This window comes from Akebia trifoliata, chromosome 4, assembly GCF_017979445.1.
Source record: "Akebia trifoliata isolate Shusen 1 chromosome 4, ASM1797944v1, whole genome shotgun sequence".
Taxonomy (NCBI): Eukaryota; Viridiplantae; Streptophyta; class Magnoliopsida; order Ranunculales; family Lardizabalaceae; genus Akebia; species Akebia trifoliata.
This window is the reverse complement of record NC_141378.1, coordinates 1,633,601-1,658,490: the sequence shown is the minus strand read 5'-3', so window position 1 is coordinate 1,658,490 and position 24,890 is coordinate 1,633,601. Positions and strand designations below refer to the sequence as shown.

Here is a 24,890-nt window from a genome sequence, read left to right as displayed (position 1 = left end):
ATATAATGCTCTGAGAAACCAGTTGTCTGACCCTGCTAATCGAGCCTACGGGTCTAAAACATGTCATTAAAAAGAGAGAGGTATGAATTCCAACCATTGGATTTCATATTAACATGGTCGGGATCATGTGTTTTCTCAATAAATCACGAGAACTCGATCCAATGTAAATGTCACACCTATATAAAATAGGTAATTTAGTTAATATTCGAATTACCTCAATAAAAATGGATGGAATTAGACCTAAAAAAGTCATTCAGGGTCGTTATCGATTAGATATCAGTGGGAATTGTGGAGGATAAAATTGTCTCTCATCCAAATCATTGATTCCTACCATCAACACGTATCTTGAAATAGGTATGTGGCATCATTTGTAAGGAAGAATCTCAATTTAAGAGGATTCTTTCCTTTTTTTATGTAATTATTAATTTTGTAAAGAGTAATATGATCAATTATAATTTAATTAAAATTATGACTATTTTTAGGATTTTTCTATTTAAAGACCTTGAGGCCACATAAACACAGAGATAAAAAAGTTAACTATGTATTAGTTCGATTAAATTTTTCAAATAATAAATCAAGTTGTTGTTCATTGGGAATTGAAGAGTTTTTGATAAATTATCTGATCATATGGATTGTACAACTATAGTTTCTTTATCTAAAAATCGAATCCTCAATTAATAAGTTAAAGTTCTAGGATTGAAATGGGTCGAATTTTGGATCTGATCCAATTCTTTGATAGCCTAACTGCCAAAAACCTCATTTTTCACCTTCAAAATGTTGAAGCCCTAGCCTCAATTTGTGATTCCACCTCCCTCCATTATTATTACTTTCTCTTGACTCATCATGAATGGTTTGTTTAGTGTTTGAAACTCAAGAGTGGCAACTAAACTCTTGAGGGTTGGTATAAGAGGATGAATGTTAACATCAAGGATAGTTTATTATTTGTTTAATTTCAAAATTAAAATATTTTTAATTTAAAATTTGAAACTTGGAGGTTGAATAATGATTGATCTTCGTGGTCTTAGTCTTATCTGAATTATTTGGGTTAGCTAAACAAATCCAATTTTATATTTCATTAAGAAAGAAGACACAAATATAATAAAAAGTGTGTTCATAACCTCTTTCACTATCTTATTCCACATCAAATAATTATTATTATTGTTTAAAAATACAAAAATAATTTTCATTTAGTTTCATCAAAGACAATTCTATAATAATGCCATTGTACATAATAATAACTCTTGTTGCTATGTTGTCAAAATCAGGGTTGGAGCTAGGAATTTGCCCATGTGGGGGCAATTAAGAAGGGAAAAGTATTTTGTGGGGGGCAACTAAGAGGGTAAAAAATTTTGGGAGGCAATATAAGTTGCAATAACTCATAATCTTCTTGACTTTTAAGATTCGTGTGGGGGTGGGCGGCAAATGCCCCCCGAGAATGATTTTTGGATATCTCAAAAGACTTGACTTTCGTTAGGATAGAATGGAAAAAACAAAATTTGTTTAATTGATTCCAAATCTTTGGGATAAGATTTTCTTGTTATTGTAAAATGAATTTTGAATTAATGTTATATCATACAGACTATGATGTACTACTATAATTAATATTGCAAACAATTTGTCGTGCCATTTCATGGGTTGAGCTCATATCATTGCCATGGGTTCCACCATTATATATTTTTTAGGTCACATGTCAAACTCAGATACTATCATGAATATATCGAGATAGCTATGGTGATGTTAACATTTGTTGAATGATTGTAGCAAACTTGTCCCTCAACATACATTTTCTTTTTATTTTTCTTTTTTGGATGTATTAGAATTCCAATAATACAATTTTTGAAAAAAGTTGACCCAACTTAATCAACATTGCGCTTAACAATATTTGTTCTCTGTGCACTACCACGTCAACATATATATAGTGTCTAAAAAGTCAATTGAGAACGACTACATTTTTGGTTAATATATATATAATGTAATTGTAATCATAATTCTGAAATCGATTGATCCAAAATCTTCATACATAAAATATTTTAATTTGAGGTAAGGAACTGATTAATAGAGTATCCATTTACACCTCTGCCCAACTTTTGGAGTGATTATCAAAATTCCAATGAATTATGATTTATTTTTATTTTTTATAACAGGGGCGGATGAGCTAGGGCCGGAACGAAGGCATACAGGATCCTCCCCTAAGTGTGTGCAGCACCCTCACATCACACACCACACACACCAGGTAAGTGAGGGAGCACCCTTGCGGGTGGCCCAGAGGAAATATTGTTCATATTGGATATCAAACACACAACCTACAAACTCTCACTATCTATTGGATTCAAAATTGCCCTTGAGCCATCCTCTTGGTGTTAAAGAATTATGATTTAGTGTTTACAATTCAAAAATCATGTGATTTGAAAGTTGAAACTTCTGGTCTAAAATCATATATAAATTTCATAGATATTAAAGTGATTTAACAAACATAAAATATCACAAAGAAGTTGGATTTTGTAATCATGTGATCATCGATTCAAATAGAAATAATGAAATAGGCATAAATCGTGTGGTAGTATTTTTCTGGGGAATTTGTATTCGTATTGCTCTGAAAACGAATTCACTACTATTAACCAGACTCTACCGAGATGAAAGAATCCAACAGCTATTGTTCATTGTGATGAGAGAAATTTTATGGCCACACTGATCCACTTGAAATGAGCTACAAATGAATTGATGTGTCATAAATAAAATTTGGTGCGCTAATAGCAGCTCTCTTTTTATCTATGGAAAGGGGCTTTTTGTCATTGACTGAAAATAGTCAATATCGGAGAGTTGGAGTTAGCTGACGTTACTCAATCCCTAGATTAGAGGTTGTTTGATTATATTTTAATACGATGTAATATCATATCATAGTGATCAAAATAAAAATTAAAAAAAGATGACAAATTGATCTGATTGGAGGCAGATCAGACTTCTTGACGTATTCAAGATGGTAAATCTCCTAAATTCAAAAGGATATTAATTAATTTTCTCATTCATACTTAAAACCAAATACATGAGATATCAATAGATAAAATCTTATCTTAATTAAATTCAAATTCAGACTAACCTTTATCCAATCCTAATCTTTACTACCATGAAACATGACGTATTATATTAGGGAATGGATCAAGGAACATGAAAAAACATATGTAAAAATAATATAACATTAATAAAATTTTAAAATATAGGTTAGAAATTTGTGGTTGAACTGATTTTTTTATGAGAATGATCTTTATGATAGGAAGATCATCCAGAAAAATAAATCAATCTAATCTAAAACTTCTAACCTCATTAAAAATGATTTAAAATGTAGACCATCAATTTTTTGTCAATAAATCAACTCATCCTCACAAAAAATCAGCTCAATCCAAAACCTCTAACCCAGCATAGTGACCATCCTCACAAAAAATCAGCTCAATCCAAAACCTCTAACCCATATTTCGAAAAACCATTGTTTTTACATGTCCCATGAACCACCCCCATTATATTATTGTACTCCCTAACATATTTCTTGAACTTGAGAGATAGATGACCACAAAAGCAGCCATGGATTTGAGATTAAGTAATCTTACTCCAAGTTGTTCATCTCGAAGAAAAACACTAACTGATACAGCAAAAGTTAGGGTATTTATCATCACCAAATGCTCTACTTTTCTCTCCTCAAATGGTAGTACTCTAGATCGGTTTAACTCAACTCCCCTCTGTTCTTCAATCTGATTCTCTTTATTTTCATCGTAAAACTGTACATTTTGAGGAAAACTATAGAAGTTAACGGATGCAAGACTTTTGCCTGAAGATGGCTCTGTGTGGAGAGCCAAGTCGTTTGATGCTTCAGGAAGTCAAGTTGGTAAAGTTGTCTTCAACACATCCATGACTGGGTAAAAGAGGATTTCACTTCTGTTGGCCAAAATTCTGATCTTGAAATCTATATAACATATCGTGCTTCTGCTGATTTCTCATTTTTTTTTTCCCACAATTATATAACTGCACTAAATATTGTTAATAAGAGAGGCAAAATCAGATTCTAGTTCTACCAATCACTAAGGTAGGGACAGGACCTAAAGTATCTTGAGTTTGCTTAATAAAAACTCGAAACCATTCAAAACAGGTACCATGGGATACCCATTCGAAGTCGCATCAAACTTGCTATCTTTGTGAGGATGATCTCTTTGGTGATAACTTTATATAATATCTACTAAATTTAAAGAAGTCTTCACCCATCTATAATTTTTTTATAAAATGACAAACCAAACCGGTTCCAAATACAAGAGTATACTCACCAAGTTAAAACTAAAATGCTTCTGTTTTCTATCAATTCAATTCCTTGTAGAGAGAATTGGAGTTTTCAACTCAAGCCATAATGCGGAGACCAACTAAATTGTACCATCTATCCATCCAGATTTCAAAGAAAAATAAATTAAACATTCTCTGAAGGTCAAATAATTCCGCCAACAGAATTTGCAATTCATTTAAGCCGATAAAAATGAAATTGACACAGAAACAAACGATATCAAAAAAGAAAGAGGAAAAACAAAAAACAGATCTTGTTACCGTGAATCTGCCAAACGTATTCCTCTGTATCCAAGCATTTTTAGCTATTAAAAAAGGGCGTCATAAAAGAACACAATAAGATCTAAAAGAAACAAATCGCTTTAATCGATAAAGATCCAAAAGACGTTCAGCACATTAAAATTACAAACAAAAAAAAAAAAACAAAAACAAAAAGAGTAATAGCTGAGAGAGGGAGATCAAGCTCTCTCTCCTCTGATCCTTCGTGCGAGCTGAATGTCCTTAGGCATGATTGTAACCCTCTTCGCATGAATCGCGCACAAGTTCGTGTCCTCAAACAGTCCAACAAGATACGCTTCTGCTGCCTCCTGTAGAGCAGCAACAGCACTACTCTGGAACCTCAGATCTGTCTTAAAGTCCTGTGCGATCTCACGAACAAGTCGTTGAAATGGAAGCTTTCGGATCAAAAGCTCGGTACTCTTCTGATACTTCCTGATCTCTCTCAGTGCCACAGTTCCAGGCCTGAATCTGTGAGGTTTCTTCACTCCTCCGGTTGCCGGAGCTGATTTCCGAGCAGCCTTCGTTGCAAGTTGCTTCCTTGGAGCTTTTCCTCCGGTGGATTTTCTGGCTGTTTGCTTCGTCCTCGCCATTGTTTGAGTAGAAAGAAAACTATGGTTTCGATGGATTAGGGGTTGGAACAAATTCAGAGAGATGGATGATTATGGAATCAGAGACTTGTCTTGGTTTGGAGATGCGAGGGGATATATATATATATACACACGAAGAGTGGCGGATACATTGGAATGTTTTTTCGATTTGGCGGGAGTGGTTTTGGAGCGTTGGATTATATAAAGAATTAGCCGTCAGGATGCATTTCCATTGAAGCACACGGATCGTGGTCCGTGGCTGCTGTTGTTCTTTTCTTTCTTTTGTTTTCTCGCTCTTAAGTTTTTCAGGACACGTGGTGCAATTGCAGGGGATCATGACTCAAGACCTAATCAAGTCCATACAGTCCTTAATTTTCTCATCATAAACAAGGAATGTTAAAATAAAATGAGAGAAGTACGTATAACAAAAATGATATTTCACCATTCAATTTTATTCTGCGTCTATCTTTGAACCTATTTGGAAAGAAAATTTGAGTTATTCTTAAATATTTTCTACTACAATCATCAGTAATTGTGTGTTTTCTTGATCGAACCATCTCAGCATCTTTATCAGTTCGACACCACAACAAACAATGACTGCAATTAGCTCGAGTGTAATATATCAATCAAATGTAACTCTCAAATGTCACTATGATAGTTCACATTTTCAATTCTATGATTAAGCATTTTTCCTATAATTCAGTTTTAGGCCCAAAGCAGTTTTCCAGGCTATTTTACCAACTAAAATTTAAAAATTCTTCCCAACATTGGCCGATATTCAATTTTCGATATCCATTTTACTAAGGAATTCATATTCCCGTAATGACAAATTCCTTGCAATCATGGGGAGGACCCTTAATTTGTGTCCAACGAACCTTTGTAACTGATTAGATAATAAGAATATAAATTGAAAGGATCTCCTACAGATGTTTTTCATACTTCAATTACCCAGCAAAATCTTCTGCGATTATTTTTATTTTTTTTTTTTATTATCCTAGACTTTTACCAACTAAGCTAACCGACACCTTCAATTTTCTGTTGTTGATCCCTTGCCAATCATGATGTAGTTTTAAGTTAGATGACCAAAAAAATAGTCAGTACAGCATGGCAAAGGAAGATTAGATTGTCAGATAACTTCCTTCCATAATGCAATACAAGAAATGCTTTCAAGTTACAACACCATGATATTTAAATAGTTCATAACTGCAAACTTACACCAAAATCGAAGTACTCAAACAACAAATACTAACAAAGAAAAAATGAAAACATGAGTCTCTCTCACTATCCTACTACACTCACACTACTACATGCCTGGATCACAAATAAAAAATTTAAAAAAAAAAGGAGGCCAAAGTGAATGAAGAGGCCTCTCCCAATAGCCAGCCATTACAACAAAAGATTTGGCTCACAAACTCTCCCTAATAACTAAGGGTACATATTCTCTCACCTAGAAAAAGCTACAGTAGCAAATACATATTTATATAATAACCATAACCTCCCAAACACACTGGCCCAAGAAAAACCAACCCCATTCCGAGCCACATATTTCCTCACCCAAATGTGTTCACTTGATATTTTAACATGAAAAACCAATTGATAGGCAAGAATTCCCACAACCACACATAAACAGATTTAGAAGCACTTCCTGTGGACAATGGATGGACCCGATTCGTCATACTCGCCCTTAGAGATCCACATCTGCAAATTCCAAAAGATTCATGCGTTAAGCATAAGCAGTGCTTTAAAACCCAAAAAAACATAGCCACTCATGAGTCAACTTGGTAAGTCAGTCAAATATAAATGGAACATATATCATCTTCCTTCTTGAGAACTGAATCAACTTTATCTATATGGGCAAATGGAAGAGATGAAGAGTAAATGGGGAGCCAGGGCATGTTGAGTAATGATGATGGGATTTTGGCTACAATATGAAATAGGGGAGGGGATTGGGATGTGAAGGTGGATGGACCCAGCAAGTGAGGACAGAGAATCAATACTTGACAAAGGAGACAATGCTATTGGCACTGCAGGCATGTTGATGACTCATATGCATTTGGTCGATCGTACTGTAAGTCTGCCGTGCTGTCTGAATTTTCTTAAATAGTTTTCATATATGTTTAAGATCATAGTTCAAAGCATCCGAGTTCTGTGATTTTCTCATTTTTTTAAATACATGAACGTTTAAATGTGGTGAAGTTAGTAATAAACTCAAGATTAGCAAGGAAAAGAAGACGGACCAATCCCACCAAATCTTTTTGTATCAATTTCACCAATCTCGCATTTAAGGAATGGCAAGTACACTCAAATTGCTTGACTTGATTTTGTTTTCGAGACAACTTATAATGTTATTTCTAACTTATTTAGGAACCTGAGCTTGCCCCCAAAACAAAATCAGGTCAAATCAACTTGAAAGTTCGCTTGAGTTTATAAACCTTAGTCTAAACCATCCTAAGTACGTGTAAAAGAACCATGCAAAAGGCGGCAAAAAAACTCACCTGCTGGAAGGTGCTGAGAGATGCCAGGATGGATCCTCCAATCCAGACACTGTACTTTCTCTCGGGTGGTGCAACCACCTTGATCTTCATACTGCTGGGAGCAAGGGCCGTAATTTCCTTACTCATACGATCCGCAATTCCAGGGAACATGGTAGACCCACCACTGAGTACAATGTTACCATAAAGATCTTTCCTGATATCGACGTCACACTTCATGATGGAGTTATAGGTAGTCTCGTGGATTCCTGCCGCTTCCATTCCAATTAACGATGGTTGGAAGAGGACCTCCGGGCAACGGAACCTCTCAGCACCAATTGTGATCATTTGCCCATCAGGCAGCTCATAGCTTTTCTCGATTGAGGAGCTGCTCTTGGCTGCCTCCATCTCCTGCTCATAGTCAAGTGCAACATAAGCAAGCTTCTCCTTCACGTCACGAACAATTTCCCGTTCAGCAGTAGTGGTGAACGAGTATCCTCTCTCGGTGAGGATCTTCATTAGAGAATCCGTGAGATCACGACCTGCAAGGTCCAAACGGAGGATAGCATGGGGGAGGGCATATCCCTCATAAATTGGCACCGTGTGACTCACACCGTCACCGGAATCCAGCACAATACCTGTTTCAATAAAACCATACAAATTAGTAATCGAAAAAATGACACAAATAAGAGTACTAATTGATTGGCACATACCAGTTGTACGACCACTGGCGTATAGAGAAAGAACGGCTTGGATACTAACATACATGGCTGGCACGTTGAAGGTCTCAAACATGATTTGCGTCATTTTCTCTCTGTTTGCCTTGGGGTTGAGGGGTGCTTCTGTGAGAAGCACTGGGTGTTCTTCAGGGGCAACACGGAGCTCATTGTAGAAGGTGTGATGCCATATCTTCTCCATGTCATCCCAATTGCTAACTATACCGTGCTCAATTGGGTACTTCAAAGTGAGGATACCTCTTTTAGACTGGGCTTCATCTCCTACATAGGCATCCTTTTGCCCCATCCCAACCATGACACCAGTGTGTCGAGGTCGGCCAACAATACTGGGAAACACTGCCCTTGGAGCATCATCACCGGCAAATCCAGCCTGATGATTAAATATGGAATCAGAACTTATGCAGTTATGGAATGTTTAAAAATGTAGATAATAACCAACATAACCAAGAGTACGAGGGTGTGAGGAGTTAGCTAACCTTGACCATTCCAGTTCCATTGTCACAAACGAGAGGTTGGATTTCCTCTTCAGCCATCTTTTATAAAACCTGCATAGGAAAGCTGACTATTACTCTTCCCATCAATCTATTAACTCTAAATAAGATTATAGAACCCCTCTCTCCCTCTCTGATTTACAGATCAGTGTTACACCAACTTATCATAAATCTTTAAACTTGATAGGTTACTATCTCCAGATACAGAATAATCATCATTAGATAAGCAAATATTAAACAATTTCAAAATGCCATTGATCACAGATGCAGTAAGCAAGAGATCCAACTATGTTTTTGATTGCTGACCCATACCAAATTCTTCTCGAAGGAAAGTGGAAAGATAGATTGATAATCAAATTCGAGAACAGATTTCAAATCAATTTATTTTCAAAAAATGTGAAATCATTTTATTTTCAAAAAATTGATCGAGTACTCACTGCCTAACAGATCCAATACAAATCGGTCAATATATAAGACTAAAACAACATCTAAACTGATCTACGCAAATGGATCGATACGAAGAGAACGAAAAAGCCTGGATTCGCAGATGATCGACAGCTTAAAACACATGCAAACAGCAATAAAAAATGAAGCACTAGATCATACAATAAATCAAACATAAACACTAGATCGCAATCTTCAGGGAGACGAGAGACTGAAATTTTTTCAAAGATTCATAACAATAGGAACAAAAGTTAAAGATCGAATAGAACAGATCATAGAGAACGAGAGATTTGGACTTTAAGATCCCACCAGAGAAAGAATTCAGAGATCTTCATCTAGATCGCATTCCAAACACACAATCTAAGCTTGAAACGCAACAAAACCCTGGATCAGGACAATATAAACCCTAAAGAACTACTCCTAACGCAGTCATCGAAATCAAATCCTACCGATCGAATAGAAACTCGGAAATATCAAGTAAAAGATCAAAATTTTCAAAAATAAATTCATGTTTCACATACAAAACAGGGATAATAAATTAATTACTTCAAATCTCTGTAGTTTTTCCAAGCAAATGAAGATATCAAGACGCATACAACAAGAACAAAATCCAAAACATCGAAGAGAAGATCAAACGAGATTGAAGTAAATCAAGACATAGAGATCTCTCCTTACCTTGTTTGTATAGGTGAAAAAGGTACGATCGCAAAGGAGATAGCAACAACACAGCCTTTCTCCTTTGCTTTCGATTGAAAAAAATATAAAACAGAATCTCTCCCCTGAATCTCTCTCCTACCTCTTCACGCAAAAGAATACTATATAAGGTCGAATGAAAGACCGTATGAGGAATTAAATACTCGGCCGGCCAAACGTTAGATAGAGTTGAAATGCAAATGAAATGAAACCCAAATTTAAATTCGACCACGATAAAGAGTTGGCAACCCTTTTTACAGGCCCGCCTCTACAGATACCGTCCGATCGAGAAGTTATATAGTATACTAACCGTACGATCTCACTTTCGGTCATAGAAGACCTTTGCCACGTCAGTTGGGCGGCTATGGTAAGCCGCCGGCTTAGCCGAAATATAAATTAATCGGATCGGACGATCTTTTGGACTGTCGCGTCATCAGTTATTATAAGAAGTATGTTGGCTTTCGTATTTTCATTTTGAATAATGCTGAAGTTACCCCACATCACAAAACCTGACGTGAAAGTGTATGGGAACCCTAGATGCTTCTCCTCGATATACGAGTGAAAAAGCATCTATGGTTTCTATCTACTTTCACGTCAAGATGTACGATCTGAGGTCGAATGTTGAGGTCACTGGAGCACGAATCATTTATTTTATTTTCCTACAAAAGTCATGTGTGAACCATTTTTTTCTTGAAAATTTTTTTCCAGAAACTTTGAGTCAGTCTAAGAAAACCTAACCTAAATGAGAAACTTTGAATTGGTTTCAATTTGCCAAGCCTTAATTCAAAGGATTAATTCCACGTGGTTTGTAGAATTTCATGCCTTGAAAATGCTTGTGAAAATATCTACCATTGTTTCTTATTTTTGGTTGTATATGAACATGATTTAATCTTTTGTGATGACCTTTCTCATAAAATGATGTTGAATCTCTATGTAATTGGTAGGACATAATATGGGTCGAGCTTGATCCAAAATCGAATTTAACTGATTGTGGGATATATCTAAGATAACAAATGGGTTGAATATGATATCCCTTGACCCAGGACGGATCTAGGTCGGGGACGGATTGCATCTATATCGACATCAATCCAAATTATATATTTTTTTTTAAATTATTATTTTTTAGTTTTTAAAAATATCATTTTACTTATAATGTAAAATAAAATAGTATAGCAAGTAACGAACTAAAGCATAAAAAATGTTAAATGGTCCAAAATTATCCAACATGAACTGAATCAAGTAATTTGGTGCGGAACAGGATTAAGTGAAAACAAAATTGTTCCAATATGATTTTATCTAGATGAATCCAAGCCAGATTCAAATTAAAAAATATGGATTTGAACATGGATATACTGAGATTTGGCATGGGTTCGACCTATTGTATTTCGTAGTATTTGATTATTTGATGAAGCATCAAATTATTGTTATTATGATCGTGATTTTAAGTTTTGTATTGTTTCAAAAATGTTTCGATATATTTTGATATTAGCCAATATTGGAATAAAACATCGATCCCAAAATATTCAATGAATTGAAAATCATTCAAGTTGTCTTGGAATGTCTGTTGATAATCTTGATTTTTCTTCATACCAAATATAATTATCACAACTCACAGTGCAAGATTATTTTAAATCATTTTTTTGGAAACCAAACTATCTAGGCCTCCTAGATCACCTTTGACTAATCATCGGGCACATGCCGACCCCCCCCCCCCCCCCTCCCCCTCCCCGATAATTTATGAGATGCATCCCCAATGGTGGCCCCAAGAGAGTGATTCGAACTCAAGACTTCAGATTATTGGGACGTGGTCTTGGCCACCTCATCAACCCTTTGGGGTTAAGATTTTGAACCTTATCATCGCATGATATAGTCGTTTGTTCTTTTTACTCCCCTTCAAGGTAAATTGGGGCCTCTTACCCATGGTCTGGCAATGACTCTCTCGAAATCGATATATTTAATTTTCTAAATTTGAAAATGTAGTGGTTTATTGATTCTTTGCCTAGAACAAGACTATCCTAATTAACCACTAAATAGTGTATGAAATAATCTTAGTATTATTTACTATTCCATATTTTGTCTTGAAATGCAATGTTCCCAAGCGTGACATAGACAACTATTACTGTCCCATTATATTTTAGGCTTAGAACCATATCTTAGTTGGTTTGATAAATTGCAAATCAAGGTTGAGGTCATGGGTTCAAGTCCAATTTACCTATAAAAAAATGAAAAAGAAAAGCTAGAACTTTGCCATATGATACTTTCTGAACAAATCTAAAAGTTGTGTTCATTGACACTTTCTTCTACATACATATGGTGCCTCGTGGGTGTTCTAGATTAGATCAAATGTTAATCCAAGCTAGATCAGAACTTTGAATCACTCAACCCAAATCAAAGCTTAATCAAAGGATTTTAAATCCAATCTTAGCTAATCGCAACAAATCTCAATTCCTACTCAATAGGATTATATGGTGATAAAAGTTTCCTCGCAACCCCTCGTTGACAATATCAGCCTTGGACACCTTCCTTTTTTCCAACTACAATATGTTTCTCGAGTGTCCATGTCTCCCATGACACCACAATATGATTCATCATGCAAGGATTATGTTGTTTGCAAAAGTATTATGAGGAGAATATTCTATAAGTTGTACTACATCAACAAGCATGATCTGCCCATGTGGCGTAATGCCCCAAAGCCTACATGATGCCATGTCAGCAAACTCTTCTCATGGGATTGCACCGAGCACCGTTCATAGAAATCATTGGTTGAAATGACTATTTCTTTGATAAACGAATAGGACATTTATTTAATGAGAACGAATGAACTCCCATACCTATTAAGGGCGACGGAGTTAGCAAAGGGCTTTGGACTTCTTGTCCAAGGTCGTTAGTTCAATACCACTCCTTGAATGAAATTGGTGTTCGAGAGTGATCAATGCACATCCTCGGGGAATAGTATTGCTCCGCAAGGGGTCAGGACACCCTAACTTACCAAAAAGGAAAAGAAAAAATAAAATAAAATAAATCTAAATATTAAATTTATTCATAAAAAAGCTAACCACTTATGATTGGAAGTAGTACAAGCTCCTAAGATTGCACAACCCCCAACTCGTAAAAGAATATATTCAAACTTTAACGATTTCCACACATATCTAAGATTGAGGCATTTAGTTTTAATTGTCAAAATTATATTAACAAAATTAATTTTTATAACCCAGACTCTCACTTGGCTACATTATTTAAAAAATATGATTTTAGAATTTATGATCATAATCTGTTTTTGCTAATCCATTTTTACATTTATGATACAAAATGTCACATTATTAAGTGTTAAAGGCAAAATCTCATTTGGCTAACAGACATATTACATGTTCAATCCCAAAATAAAATGTCTTGCAATTAAGTGGAGGTTGAAGGGCTTGAAATGATTGGTTTTGAAAGGAATCTTTTAGTTTGAAAAAATCATGTTTTTTTTTTTTAACAGGTTATAAAAGAAGAAATTACAAGGAAGAGTGAGATTAACTAAGATAAAAAAAGAAAGAAAAGTAACTCTTTTCATTTTTTTGGTGAGATCATACCAGCATTAATGTACTGAATCCCATTAGAATTTCGTAGTTTAGCATGCTTGGGTGAAAGTAATACTAGGATGGGTGACCTTTCTGGGAAGTCCTTGTCTTGCACCCCTCTCACTTTGACCTTTAAAAAAAATAAAAATAAAAAACAATAAAGGAGACCAATTAACCTCAAACCCAATGGAGAGGTTAATGATAGGAAGCAGTGCACCAAGGTTTACCTAGAAGACTTTTACATGCCGGGGATGAAAGACAACGAGGTACAACCACTTTTTTTCTTTTTTTTTTAATAAATTTTTTTTTTTGGTAAGAGGACTTGATCCCTTGATCATAAGATTGTTACACATTAACTATAGATTAAAAACTAGGAGTAGAGCTAGGACTTTCTTGTAATGGGAGCAAACTATGATTAGTTGTATAGTTGAAGAACTTGAAGATGAATGGTTTCAGGAGAAATTCATAGGTTTTTTATTAGAAGTTGAAGAAAATGATATTTAAATCATTTCCAATTATTATATAAGAAGGCTTCATCAAGAGGCAATGTCATCAACAAAAAAATGAAGGGAAGAGAGGGCAAAATTTGGAGGGAGGTGAGGGTGTGGGAGCAAATGAGGAAAGGGGTGTGAGGGCAAATAGGGAGAGAGGTGAGGGAGTGGAGACAAATGGGGCATGTACTTAGTTGAAAATATAGGGGTGTCTCAAAGTTCTATAGGGGCAATTGCCCCTACTAGCTCTGCCCTGCTAAAAATCCTTCTCCTTTTATATTTTCTTTTGTTCTTATTGTCAATAGGACTTTAACCCTCGACTAAAAAGTTGTTACATTGTTTTGAAGAGTTACTATAAAAACCTATAAACTGTTAGTCGTCCAAAAACACGAGAACACAGGATGAGACGTGTTTCTGATTTTTTTTTGCCGCTTTTCTTCACTGATTTAAAAAATATATATATACATATATATATCATCACTACAATCTGAACCAAACTCCCATGTAGATTGTAGAATCTGATCATGACCAATACTTTGACTATAGGATTCGAACCAACCGTTCCCTTGAATCCTAGAAATTGATTCTTCCTCATAATCAAATAGAGTTGTGCTGGGATGACATAGGATTTACCGTGATTTTCACAATTCTGACATGAACATGCATACATAACCATAGATGATTTTTACTCGTATCTCGAGAAAATACATCTATGATTATGTGCACATCCCATGTCAGACTTGTGAGAATTGCAGTAAATTCTTTTTGTCATTTCAGCATTTCCAATCAGATACCACGATCCATGCAAACGCCCCATAGGGTTTCCGGACTTTGCTAAGTATTGGTCAAGATTGGGAGGCGTAGTTTAAGCAATGAGTACAGCAGGCGCACATTAGAGCCCAAAGGCATTTAAGAAAATACGCTTTTATTTAGCTCTCCAAGACCAAAATAGTCTCGCAAGCCTAAAGCCCCAAATTCGCTGATCTACATTTCTCTCACAGAGGTAAGAGTTCTCTCTGATTTATTCATTCAGATATTACTCTATGTTTTCTAGTTAATCAGATCGAACTCGTAATTAACCAGACATCTATGCGGTTCTCGTTCAAATTAGGGTTTTAATCCGTAAAACATTTATCTTTCTATGTTAAATCCATTAAATGTTCATTCGTTTTCACTTGCAATGCGATCACAGGAGTTTTTGTGCTCCGAGCCTGATAATTTTTTTTAGATGTACGAAAGGATTAATCGGCGAAGCAAAAATCAAGATTTATTCTAGATTTGGAAGAAAATGCACGAATATATCGAAAAAAAAAAAATGCACGAATATAGAAGAACAAAGAATCACCAATTAAAATGTGAAGAAATTTACGAGAGATCACATTGATTTAGTTCTATTTGGGCTTTGATGAATGATGCTTCAATTCTAGATTAAATTTCAGGTAGTAATTTGTTGTATTTGCTAGACAAGCTGTGATTAATTTTACTGGGAATTCTACTTCTTGGATCTAGTGTCTATATTGATTATGCATAATGAGCTACTTTAGGGCACAATGGATTGTTAGAAAGATCGGCCCAACTTGCCACTTTGTTTTGTTGCACATGCATCCATGTGATTTTTCTGCTAATTTTTTGGGTGTTTGACATAGGGGCATATGAAGGTGTGCTGTTAATTATCAATCCCTTTTAAACTGTAAATTACCTTGTGAATACATGGTTTGCAAAGAGGGAAAGTAGGATTCTTTTTCTGTTTGAGTGGCTCGCCACAGGCAGGGCTCACACCACTCTTGTTAAATCAGAACAAGATGGATTTTTGGTGGCAGTTCTTTTCTATTTGCATGATTTGTGCTATTTGTTCACATGTTTTAGTGATTTACAAAAGGGCATGTAGGGATGTTTTGGTTATTAGCAAAACGTTATAAATTATAAAAATACACTTGGAGAGTTGCCATTCTACAAAGCGAGAAAATAGGAGGGTTTTTCCTATTTACACAAGCAGGACTCTTATAAATTCACTAGAGTTTGCCTATGCCTACCGGCACGGCATCCTCTTTGGGGTTAAGAGGAGGTAGTTGAGGAAAGGAAATTAAGTTGGAGGGGTATTCTTGGAAAGGAGGAGAAGAGAAAAGTAAATAAAAGAGAGTTGTCCTCCAGATTCGCACAGAGATTATATCCCAACCCTATGTGTGTGCCGGGGGGGGGGGGTAAACACTGGGAAGTGAACCGCTGTGTTTCATTAAATAGATAACAAGATTTATTTCTGGTGAACCTTGGGAAGTGAACCGTTGTATTTCATTAAATAGATAACAAGATGCATTTCTGGTGACAGTTTGTTATTATTATTATTATTATTTTTAATTATACATTTGACAGTTGGTTACTATGTGGTATTAAAAACTACCTTCTGTGTGCAGGTTGAACCAGTTAACCATTTGCATTGAGTCGGTGATATTCCACCTTCACTTTCCATGTTGGTATTCTTTTCTAATTTATTTATTAATAACAGTTATTGTTCCTATGCATGCTATTAATGCTGATGTAAGTGTGCCCCATGGAAGGTCAGTTGGGATGACACTTTTCTTTTGATAAGTTTTTGGGTTACCACTTTTTACATCATCTCTCTATTTGACTTTATTTATCAATTTAGTTATTATTCCTATGTGTATTATTTCTCAATAATTTTTTATAAAATGTGATTGATACTGCATCAGTTTTTCCATTAGTTGCATTATCCAATGTATTCTCTACCTATTTGTTCCATGCTAAAATCATGGTGTCTTATTTTAGATGCATCTTCATCATGTCTATTCAGTTTCTTGTAGTATCAGTGATAAAAAATACCCACTTATATGTCTATTGAAGTCCTGCATGGATTTCAGTGTAACTTCTTTTCTTATTTGAGTGCGTTCTATTTTCTTTTTTCGCACTTTAGGGCGGACGAGGAACCTGTTGATCAGAAGAAGTATTACGAGGATTCTTGCAAGCCAAAGTGCGTAAAACCTTTACTTGAATACCAGGTAATTTCGATTGAATTTAATTTATCAATGTTTTCTATGCATCAGCACTTTCAACGTCGTGCTTCTTGTAGAATTTTTTTGGGAAACATTGGTTTCTTTCAAGCTACCATATCAAATGGTTTCTCGCAGCATCATTTATACAGCTATCCATGGTGTTGGAACTATGTTGACTTAAGCAACCAAAAAGGAAATTGCTTATGTCATACTCATACAGCTCAAAACACCATGCATTGTGGTATAGGTGGGCCTGAAACCCGTGATTCAAATTAAACTGTACTTTTCCTATGAAGTTTTACACATTGAGTTGGTGAAGGTGAGAGTAGTATACTCTGCTTACGAGCTCATGGACAGCTAGTAATGCAGTATGGTAGAAGTACATATAAAAAACCAAAACACAATAGCTGCAATCCCTTGGGTGTGGCTGGGTTATGTATTTGGGCATGTATATCCCAAAGTTGCCTGTGTTTTACTTTTATATATCTTCTTGCAAAAATTTACAATTGTTTTACATAAGAGATCAGCATAGATGAGATGTTGGGGACTATCTCAGCCTCCCCCTCTTCTTTTCTCCATTTTTAAAATTTTATACTTATCAAAAAAAATAGATGAGATGTTGATGATGAACGCAACAACGATGCTATTTTGTAATTCTGTGTGGGTCTCAAAAAATTCAATCTTATCCATCAAAAAGGAAAGCACATTAGGTGCAACACAATTGGGCTATATTCCTTGTAGCAAACTCTATCTTAATGTCATTTTAAGTTTAAAGCTTGAATTGTGAAAGTACATTGAAGTAACTTATTCTATAGTTCAATTGGAATTTTTTGTTGTGCATTGACTTCATAGGTTGTTCCATGGTTCATGAATATTTACGTCGGTGGGGTAGATTTGACTTGTATTACGTGTTTACGATGGAATGATCACTTTCATTTCATTATGATTCATTGTAAAAGGATTGTCCCAAATGGCTGAACAAATATGTTCATCCATTCAATCCTTAAACCCATGTATTTAGTTAATCCACTTCATTTTTTTATTGATGACTCACTCATCTAGAGCCGTCCGGTTTGCATGTTTCTTTCAATTGGCGTTGTCTATGTTGTGCATGACTGAACCATCTTAATCGACTTTCCTTATGGTTATCAGCTATTGGAGCTCCATGAATAATTTTATTTCATATTTTATCTTTCTTTGTCTTTTTACCCATCCATCTCAACATTCTCATCTTTCCTATTATTACTATACAATTTTTGGAACGTGTTGGTCACATAATAATATAGAAGCAAGTCTCCACTTTGACCAACTGGTTCTATGTCTTTTGGCAATATCTTCATGAATTTCTTCCATCCTTTTGGATGTTATAACCAAGGCAATGAACATGGTGATTGTGATGCCATTTCCTGGTCACCAGGTAGTACTAATGCATGCCCTTGTGTGTATACATACTCACTCTTGGTCCTATTTATTCTTAAGCCTTTGGAATCCAAAGCAGCTCTATAGACTTGTAGTTTCATTGATGTCCTCTCTTGTTTAAGTTTTAATTGGATAAACTATTTTTTTAGTTTTTTCCATTGTTTCATTTTTATTTTATTTAAATAACTGAAGTTAGAATATTTATGAGTGGCTACCATTGTATTTGTACCTATGTCTGTGCAACCATGTTTACATGGATATGTAGATGCATTCCGTTGATTGGAGCTTAATAAGTACTATTCATTTATGGTCTATTGCAATTTTAATAAATAAATAAATAAAACGGATTCTTTCCCACCCAAAAAAAGTCAAAAGGCAATCATCTTTTGCACAGTTATTTAAAATCTTACCCCATCTTCATTGGTCATTTTATGGTTAATAAAGTTTGTAATTCTACTTGATTGCAACTGGTGAATTGAACCTTTCTTGATTAATACAGGCGTGTGTGAAGAGGATCCAAGGCGATGAAACTGGGCATAAGCACTGTACGGGACAGTACTTTGATTACTGGTCTTGCGTTGATACATGTGTAAGCCTTTTTCTTTTCATTGTTGATGATTCAGGTTGAATTACACTCATCTTTCTGGCGTCTCATCTGAAAATGCCTCTTGTAAAACAGGTTGCACCAAAGCTTTTTACCAAACTGCGTTAGGAGGGAGTTGTCAGAGATGTTCTCTTTACTGTTTGATTTACCAGTCTTTTATAACTGCTCTGAACATTTGAATGTTTGATTGGCTGCTTGTGTACTCCAAACTAGCCATGGCTTTATGGTCATGTTCCTCATTTGAATGAAGACGACCTGAATTAAACTAATAAAAGAGGGTTTCATGGGTCATTATCAATGGTTTATGTTGTTTTGGTGAATGTTGTGTACTGTTGCAAGTTCATGATGGAAACGTTGCGAAAAGTTATTTATTTTTCTACATTCTATAAAATTAGTTTTTATTTATGTTGTAAACCTATAAAAAAATTCATGGAGAAGTTTTTTTAAAGGATTGAATTGTCTTATTTATGATTTTATAAGAATAAATTGTTTTGACTCCGAATAATTTTGATGGAAATCTCACAAGATCTGTGGGATCCTCAGCTTCAAAGGTATCCAAGGTATCCATATTCTTGCTTATATGAAACTAAGCATCTACACTAATATTTTTTGTTATAGTTTATCATTTTTAATAAGAGGTAGGGATGGAATGATAACAGCTACTTAGGTAACCATTCTGAGAAACCATTATTTCTTGATGTATCATCGATTGTGTCCTTGGATCATGTCCTATTTATGTAACCTGCACTTCTGTTTTCTTCTCCAATACCTCCAAAACATGGGCTTTTGAGTTCTTATTGATGGTGGGATGAAAGGTATGACCTGGATGGTTGAATGTCGGCGTCAGGTCTTACTCAAGGTTTAAAACTGTATGGAGACGATACTTGTATGACGAGGAAAATTGAGATGGTCTCAAACGAAACATTCTGACATAATGTTTTATGATCAACGGTTTATTACCATCTTCGCAGAAATTGGTATATGTTACATCGAAATATTTCAAAGATGGTACGAATCTTTGAATCATGATGATCTCGCTGTCTAGATGATCAAGGTGATTTTCACACCTGGCTGCCCCGATGAAGGACTGAAGGGGTCCAACTATTGGTTCTACATATCCATGGCCTCAGCTCTTGCCACGCTGTATTTTTCTTTAGGACCTGTTGACCCCCAAAGGGTGTTGCAGTGTCTACAGCCTGAGATCAGATTGTAACGTTGGATATATGCATCCAATGGCTAGGAATCACCTATCAAAGAGTTTTTGGAGATGCAGATTCACCTAGGGTTTGAAATCCCATGGCACAAGTCTATAAGGATAAGCATAGAAATCCCTTATGAAATTACCAATGCACAACTTGCATTAGTGGTGGACCCATCTATAATTGCCCAATCAGGTGGTCTTCCTTGCAGTATCACTAAATTACATTAATAGGTATCTTTCCTATAGAAAAGCAAAACCTGGCCAGGTAGAGATTCCCCCACATGAGTTCTAGAGATACAAAGGGTACCTTTACCCTTTGTATCCCTTTTAGTACACATGATTTGATTTGAAGGTGCTCAAGTGTGTTTCACCGTCAGCCTCCATTGGTTCTCAAGCTCCATTATGAGAGAATCTCTGGTTCTTTGTCTTTAATGGGTATTCTTCTTTTTTTAACTTTAATAATTGTATTTTGGGTAATTTTCTCCTTTAGTAAACTATATAAAATTTAACCATAAGGAAAAAAGAAAAAAACTATGCAAAATTAGACCTAAAAATATACAAAGGAGCAAAAAGTATTATAAGATGACAATTTCAGAGACCAGCGTAACATTTATATACAATTAACCAATAACCCCATAAATACATATCTAACTAATACCTCGATAAATACGTATCAAACCTTCAGGTTCTAGTGGTGGTGGTGGCAGCGATGTTGCCGGTGGCTGGGATGAGCTAGATTGGTTACAACCGACGATCTTTTGACATGTGCTGATCAAGCAGTGCCTGCAAGTGGGACACGAAGAGTGTGCCATTAACCATTTGTCGATGCAACGAGCATGAAATCCATGATGGCACTTGGGCAAGATCCTAAGGCGCTCACCAGGTGCGAATTCCGAGAGACAAATAATACACTCTGTATCCAAGCCGGGTTGCTTCAACTCGGCCGAGTAAGTTAAGGTTGGGAAAGTCTTGAGGGCTTTTCTCTTGACTCCAGTGTTAGCTAGTCGAGCTGCTGCTGTGGTATCACTTGACTCTAGTACTACTCGGCTTGAGCACCTTAGTGCACATCTAATGATCGAATTTAGTCCTAAAGCACAAATTAGTGCGCATAAAAGGACTGAAAGGATCATAACTACATTTGCATCAAAGCTACTATCTCCCATATAAGCCCCTGATGATTCATGGCCGTTCCCACTGGTAGGTGGAGCTGCCTCGCCTGGTGGATGGTGATGAGGAGTGTGTAATAACAACCTCCTTGAGTAGAAAACTTGAGACATGTATGGAGAGGAAGAAGTAGAAGGCCACATTGTTTTAGTAGAATGCATGGAATTCCTAAGAGGTGGTTTGTATAGGTGGTATATTTTATATATATATATACACACACATAAAGGGGACACAATAAAGGGTTGATTTTGCTTTTTAAAGCATATAATTGTAATATAAATGATATTAAATAAAATAATAACTTTAGAATATTCAACGCATCTAGGATGGTTTAGTTTAAAATTCGAAACCCCCTTGCAGAGAAGATAATATTTTTATTTTTATTAATTTTCCATCATTTGGAAACTCCACTAAGTCCATGGAGTTTTGTGGGTTCTTTCTAGCAGTGATGGGCCCATGCCACTTTCTCCGCATGAGAAAGTTACAAGTGGAAACAAGATTTCTCAATCACATATCATGTCTCTAATTGCTGCATGGGACCCATTGACTTGGAAAGAGTTAAGAGGTTTCTTCAATCTTGAAACATCTTTGAGTCAAGTCAAGTGACCTTCGTACACGTGTTATGAGAAGAGATTAATTCTCACTAGATAGTTTTGGAAATGTGAAACACGTCAAAATTTCTAAGTTACACTCAACTCAACTCAGAATTGTTTACTCACTGAGTCTATTGATTTAGTTTCACTCATCCAACTAATTAAGTCAGGTCAAAAATCATTTACTGTCACACTTGCGCACACATATGCTATCATCTTTGAGTTCTCCAAATTATTCAATTAAAAATTAATGAGCTAAAATAAGAGCTCGATTTCTGAGTCATACCGAGTTACCGAATATTTCCATAATTAAAATAGAAACTCTATTGCCACACCACTTTTACTAAGAGAACCCCAATATGTGATTTTATTTTGAGATTTTCCTCAAATGTGTGCCACGCAACTTGTGTCCAAATTCCGTTTTCGGTACATTACTCATTTTAATTCTCAAAACATGTTTTTTCAGTGAACTTGTCACTTTTATAATCAACAATTTCGTTGATAAATTACTAACAAGATCGTTATTTGACAAAATCATTGGTGTTTTATTAGCGAATTTGTAATTTTTAAAAATCACGAATTTATTGTAAAAACATGTTTTGAAAATTAAAATAAACAGTATACCAATTTAACGCATGAAATAGGGATTTACCCTTTAATTCTTCATAGATAAGATGCTCTAAGTAAAATATCTCTTAAAATATAAGCCTCCTCCACTCACGTGGGATATTTGTCCACGTGTAAGGCATATTCTTCTACACAACAACTATTGCCCTTAGCCAATATGTCGTCCGCCGTCACACTACACCTATGTATTTTTATTCTGATTTATTTATCTAATCCCCCTAAATTAATCGCTTTTATATAACCTCAATTAAAATAATCAAAATTGATTATTTTATGACCATACAGTTAATATTGATAGATCGCCCACTTGCCTCAAATGATGAGATACAGTCCAATCTCAATAAATAAATAAATAAAAAGGTAATTTAGACAAATGCCTCTAGATTTTGGAATATTTGAGATAGTCTACATTTTCAAACTGATAACATGCAACATTGCCGACTGTCTTATTATGTCTCCAATTTCTTGTAAAAACCCTTGACTTTCTTACAAGGCCTCTCATATTTGAATTTGAATTTTGGTGACAATATAAATTGCCACTTATTTTTTACAATTTGATTAACTACTAAATTTTTTCAATTATTTTTTCATGTAAATCAATAATAAAAAATAAAAAAATAAATTTGAAGCTAGAGTCACGTTGGAGTGATTGTGTTGTTGTGAAGGTTTGTGTAAAACCATAGGTGCCTTTCACTCATATCTTAAGAAAAATAATCTATGGTTATACATGCACGGCTTCTCACCAGCACAATGTGAAACGCACACCAAAAACCATTTATTCTTCGAAACCAATATATATTAAAAGGTTGGGTCCTTTGACTAGTGTAAAAAATACATGATCCCAACCCTGTAAACATAAAATTCGATGGATGTAATTTATCCTCGAAATAATTATGCTCTAGTTTGTGTTATCTAGTTGTATATAAATCTCAATCGTTAGACTTGATGTTTACACAGTTGAGATCATGTGTTTTCTTACGAGCCATTCTCCACAAATCACACGAGCCGAACTCTAGATTTAAATACAATTGAATTAAATCATGGGAGCCATATTTGATTAAAATAATAAGGGATCAGAGACAAATCAAAACTTAAAGATATATTGATGGGATATTTTTTTTCTTTTTTTTTTTTTTCCAATAAGAGGGCCACACTTGATCCAATCGAGGTGGATTTCACTGAAAGTTAATGTGTTTCTCGTGGCCAAAAGAGGTTTCCAAGGAAAAAGGCAACTGAGGAGTAACATACTCCAAAAATGTGTAAAACTCTATAAACATGATATACACGTGCGATTACCATAATAGAGGGATGGATGGACTTTGATGTAAGTCACATAGAGCTTAGTTGCAGTATGGATGATGTGTTTGCCCTTGATCGATGCAAATTGATGGTAGTGTCCAATTGATTTACATTTAGATGGCTACCCAAAATTTATCCTTTTTTCTACTTTGATACCATCTTGATTCACAAATTTGATTCAAATTACACTTTGTATTATTTATTATTTTAAAATATATCAAGTCCTATCGAACACACTTGAATCGGATCGGATCTCATTGATTCCTTATTGGATTGGATTGAATTCCCCACCCATAACCCAAGTTATCACATCGGATTGGAATTTCGATCCAATCCATTGGTATCTCTATCTTGGATGTGATGTGGCATATAAATAATTTGCAATTAACAACTCTCAAGGGCCATTGCAAAGTTTGATGATCATCCAATGACAGCTTGATTGGTTTGATCCATCTCCAAATGATGGGTATGGCTGTAATAAATTTTTTGGTTTTTTATAAGACAGTTAGAATTGGGAACTAAACGATTCAAAAAAATGAATCACCTACTAGTCCCTTTTAGGAATAAAAGCTCCACCATTTCTTTATGATTCTCCAATTGACATAGAAGTCCAAATCAAATCAAATCATTTTAAAATATCCACAAAGTTGATCATGAAATCTAAAGTGATTTGAAAACCATTACCAAAGGAGATAAGATCTAGTGGGAGTCTCTTATGTATCTAGCTGGAAGAGTCCATGCTTTATCTGGATCATATCTCCTTCAATAGATATTAAAATTAAAATTTTAGTATTAGATTCATGTATTCATCTCCTTTATCGATTTGATTTTGGTCTTTTTGTATTAAAGAAACCCAAATTAGAATCCAAGCAACCTCTGATAAAATATCCTAGAGGATG

The 24,890-nt window shown here is 35.2% G+C and overlaps 4 protein-coding genes across 5 annotated transcripts; 1 reads left to right on the top strand and 3 right to left on the bottom strand.

The window, feature by feature from the left end:
* Window positions 1-4,664: 4,664 nt before the first annotated feature.
* Window positions 4,665-5,305, bottom strand: LOC147402822 (histone H3.2). Its single transcript, XM_086438174.1, has one exon. The coding sequence runs from the start codon at window positions 5,187-5,189 to the stop codon at window positions 4,779-4,781; it is 411 nt and encodes a 136-aa protein (XP_086294300.1). The 5' UTR covers window positions 5,190-5,305; the 3' UTR covers window positions 4,665-4,778.
* A 1,042-nt stretch (window positions 5,306-6,347) lies between these two features.
* LOC147402821 (actin-7-like) lies at window positions 6,348-10,162 on the bottom strand. Of its 2 annotated transcripts, none has more exons than XM_086438172.1 (5): window positions 10,005-10,162; window positions 8,871-8,939; window positions 8,371-8,764; window positions 7,682-8,295; window positions 6,348-6,884 (listed from the first exon to the last, which is right to left on the bottom strand). In XM_086438172.1, exons 2-5 carry the CDS (start codon window positions 8,925-8,927, stop codon window positions 6,819-6,821), a joined length of 1,131 nt encoding a protein of 376 aa, XP_086294298.1. In that variant the 5' UTR covers window positions 8,928-8,939; window positions 10,005-10,162; the 3' UTR covers window positions 6,348-6,818. The 2 variants fall into 2 exon arrangements, with proteins under 2 accessions (XP_086294298.1, XP_086294299.1); XM_086438173.1 differs by lacking the exon at window positions 10,005-10,162 and adding an exon at window positions 9,876-9,962.
* A 4,806-nt stretch (window positions 10,163-14,968) lies between these two features.
* LOC147402820 (cytochrome b-c1 complex subunit 6-1, mitochondrial-like) lies at window positions 14,969-19,398 on the top strand. Its single transcript, XM_086438171.1, has 5 exons — window positions 14,969-15,079; window positions 16,488-16,543; window positions 17,006-17,090; window positions 19,003-19,092; window positions 19,183-19,398. Coding segments are annotated over exons 2-5 (210 nt in total). The 5' UTR covers window positions 14,969-15,079; window positions 16,488-16,541; the 3' UTR covers window positions 19,216-19,398.
* Window positions 19,399-20,852: 1,454 nt separating this feature from the next.
* On the bottom strand, window positions 20,853-21,711 carry LOC147402819 (RING-H2 finger protein ATL78-like). The gene has a single exon (XM_086438170.1). The coding sequence runs from the start codon at window positions 21,631-21,633 to the stop codon at window positions 20,956-20,958; it is 678 nt and encodes a 225-aa protein (XP_086294296.1). The 5' UTR covers window positions 21,634-21,711; the 3' UTR covers window positions 20,853-20,955.
* Between the last annotated feature and the right edge of the window lie 3,179 nt (window positions 21,712-24,890).

Excerpts from the sequence above, each read along its gene's own strand:
- LOC147402822 (XM_086438174.1), bottom strand. The coding sequence starts at position 5,189 with ATGGCGAGGACGAAGCAAACAGCCAGAAAATCCACCGGAGGAAAAGCT.
- LOC147402821 (XM_086438172.1), bottom strand. The coding sequence starts at position 8,927 with ATGGCTGAAGAGGAAATCCAACCTCTCGTTTGTGACAATGGAACTGGA. Across the intron at positions 8,765-8,870 it reads ATGGAACTGGAATGGTCAAG|GCTGGATTTGCCGGTGATGA; the intron begins GTTAGCTAACTC and ends TTTAATCATCAG. Across the intron at positions 6,885-7,681 it reads CTCTCAGCACCTTCCAGCAG|ATGTGGATCTCTAAGGGCGA; the intron begins GTGAGTTTTTTT and ends TGGAATTTGCAG.
- LOC147402820 (XM_086438171.1), top strand. Across the intron at positions 17,091-19,002 it reads AACCTTTACTTGAATACCAG|GCGTGTGTGAAGAGGATCCA; the intron begins GTAATTTCGATT and ends TGATTAATACAG. Across the intron at positions 19,093-19,182 it reads GGTCTTGCGTTGATACATGT|GTTGCACCAAAGCTTTTTAC; the intron begins GTAAGCCTTTTT and ends CTTGTAAAACAG.
- LOC147402819 (XM_086438170.1), bottom strand. The coding sequence starts at position 21,633 with ATGCATTCTACTAAAACAATGTGGCCTTCTACTTCTTCCTCTCCATAC.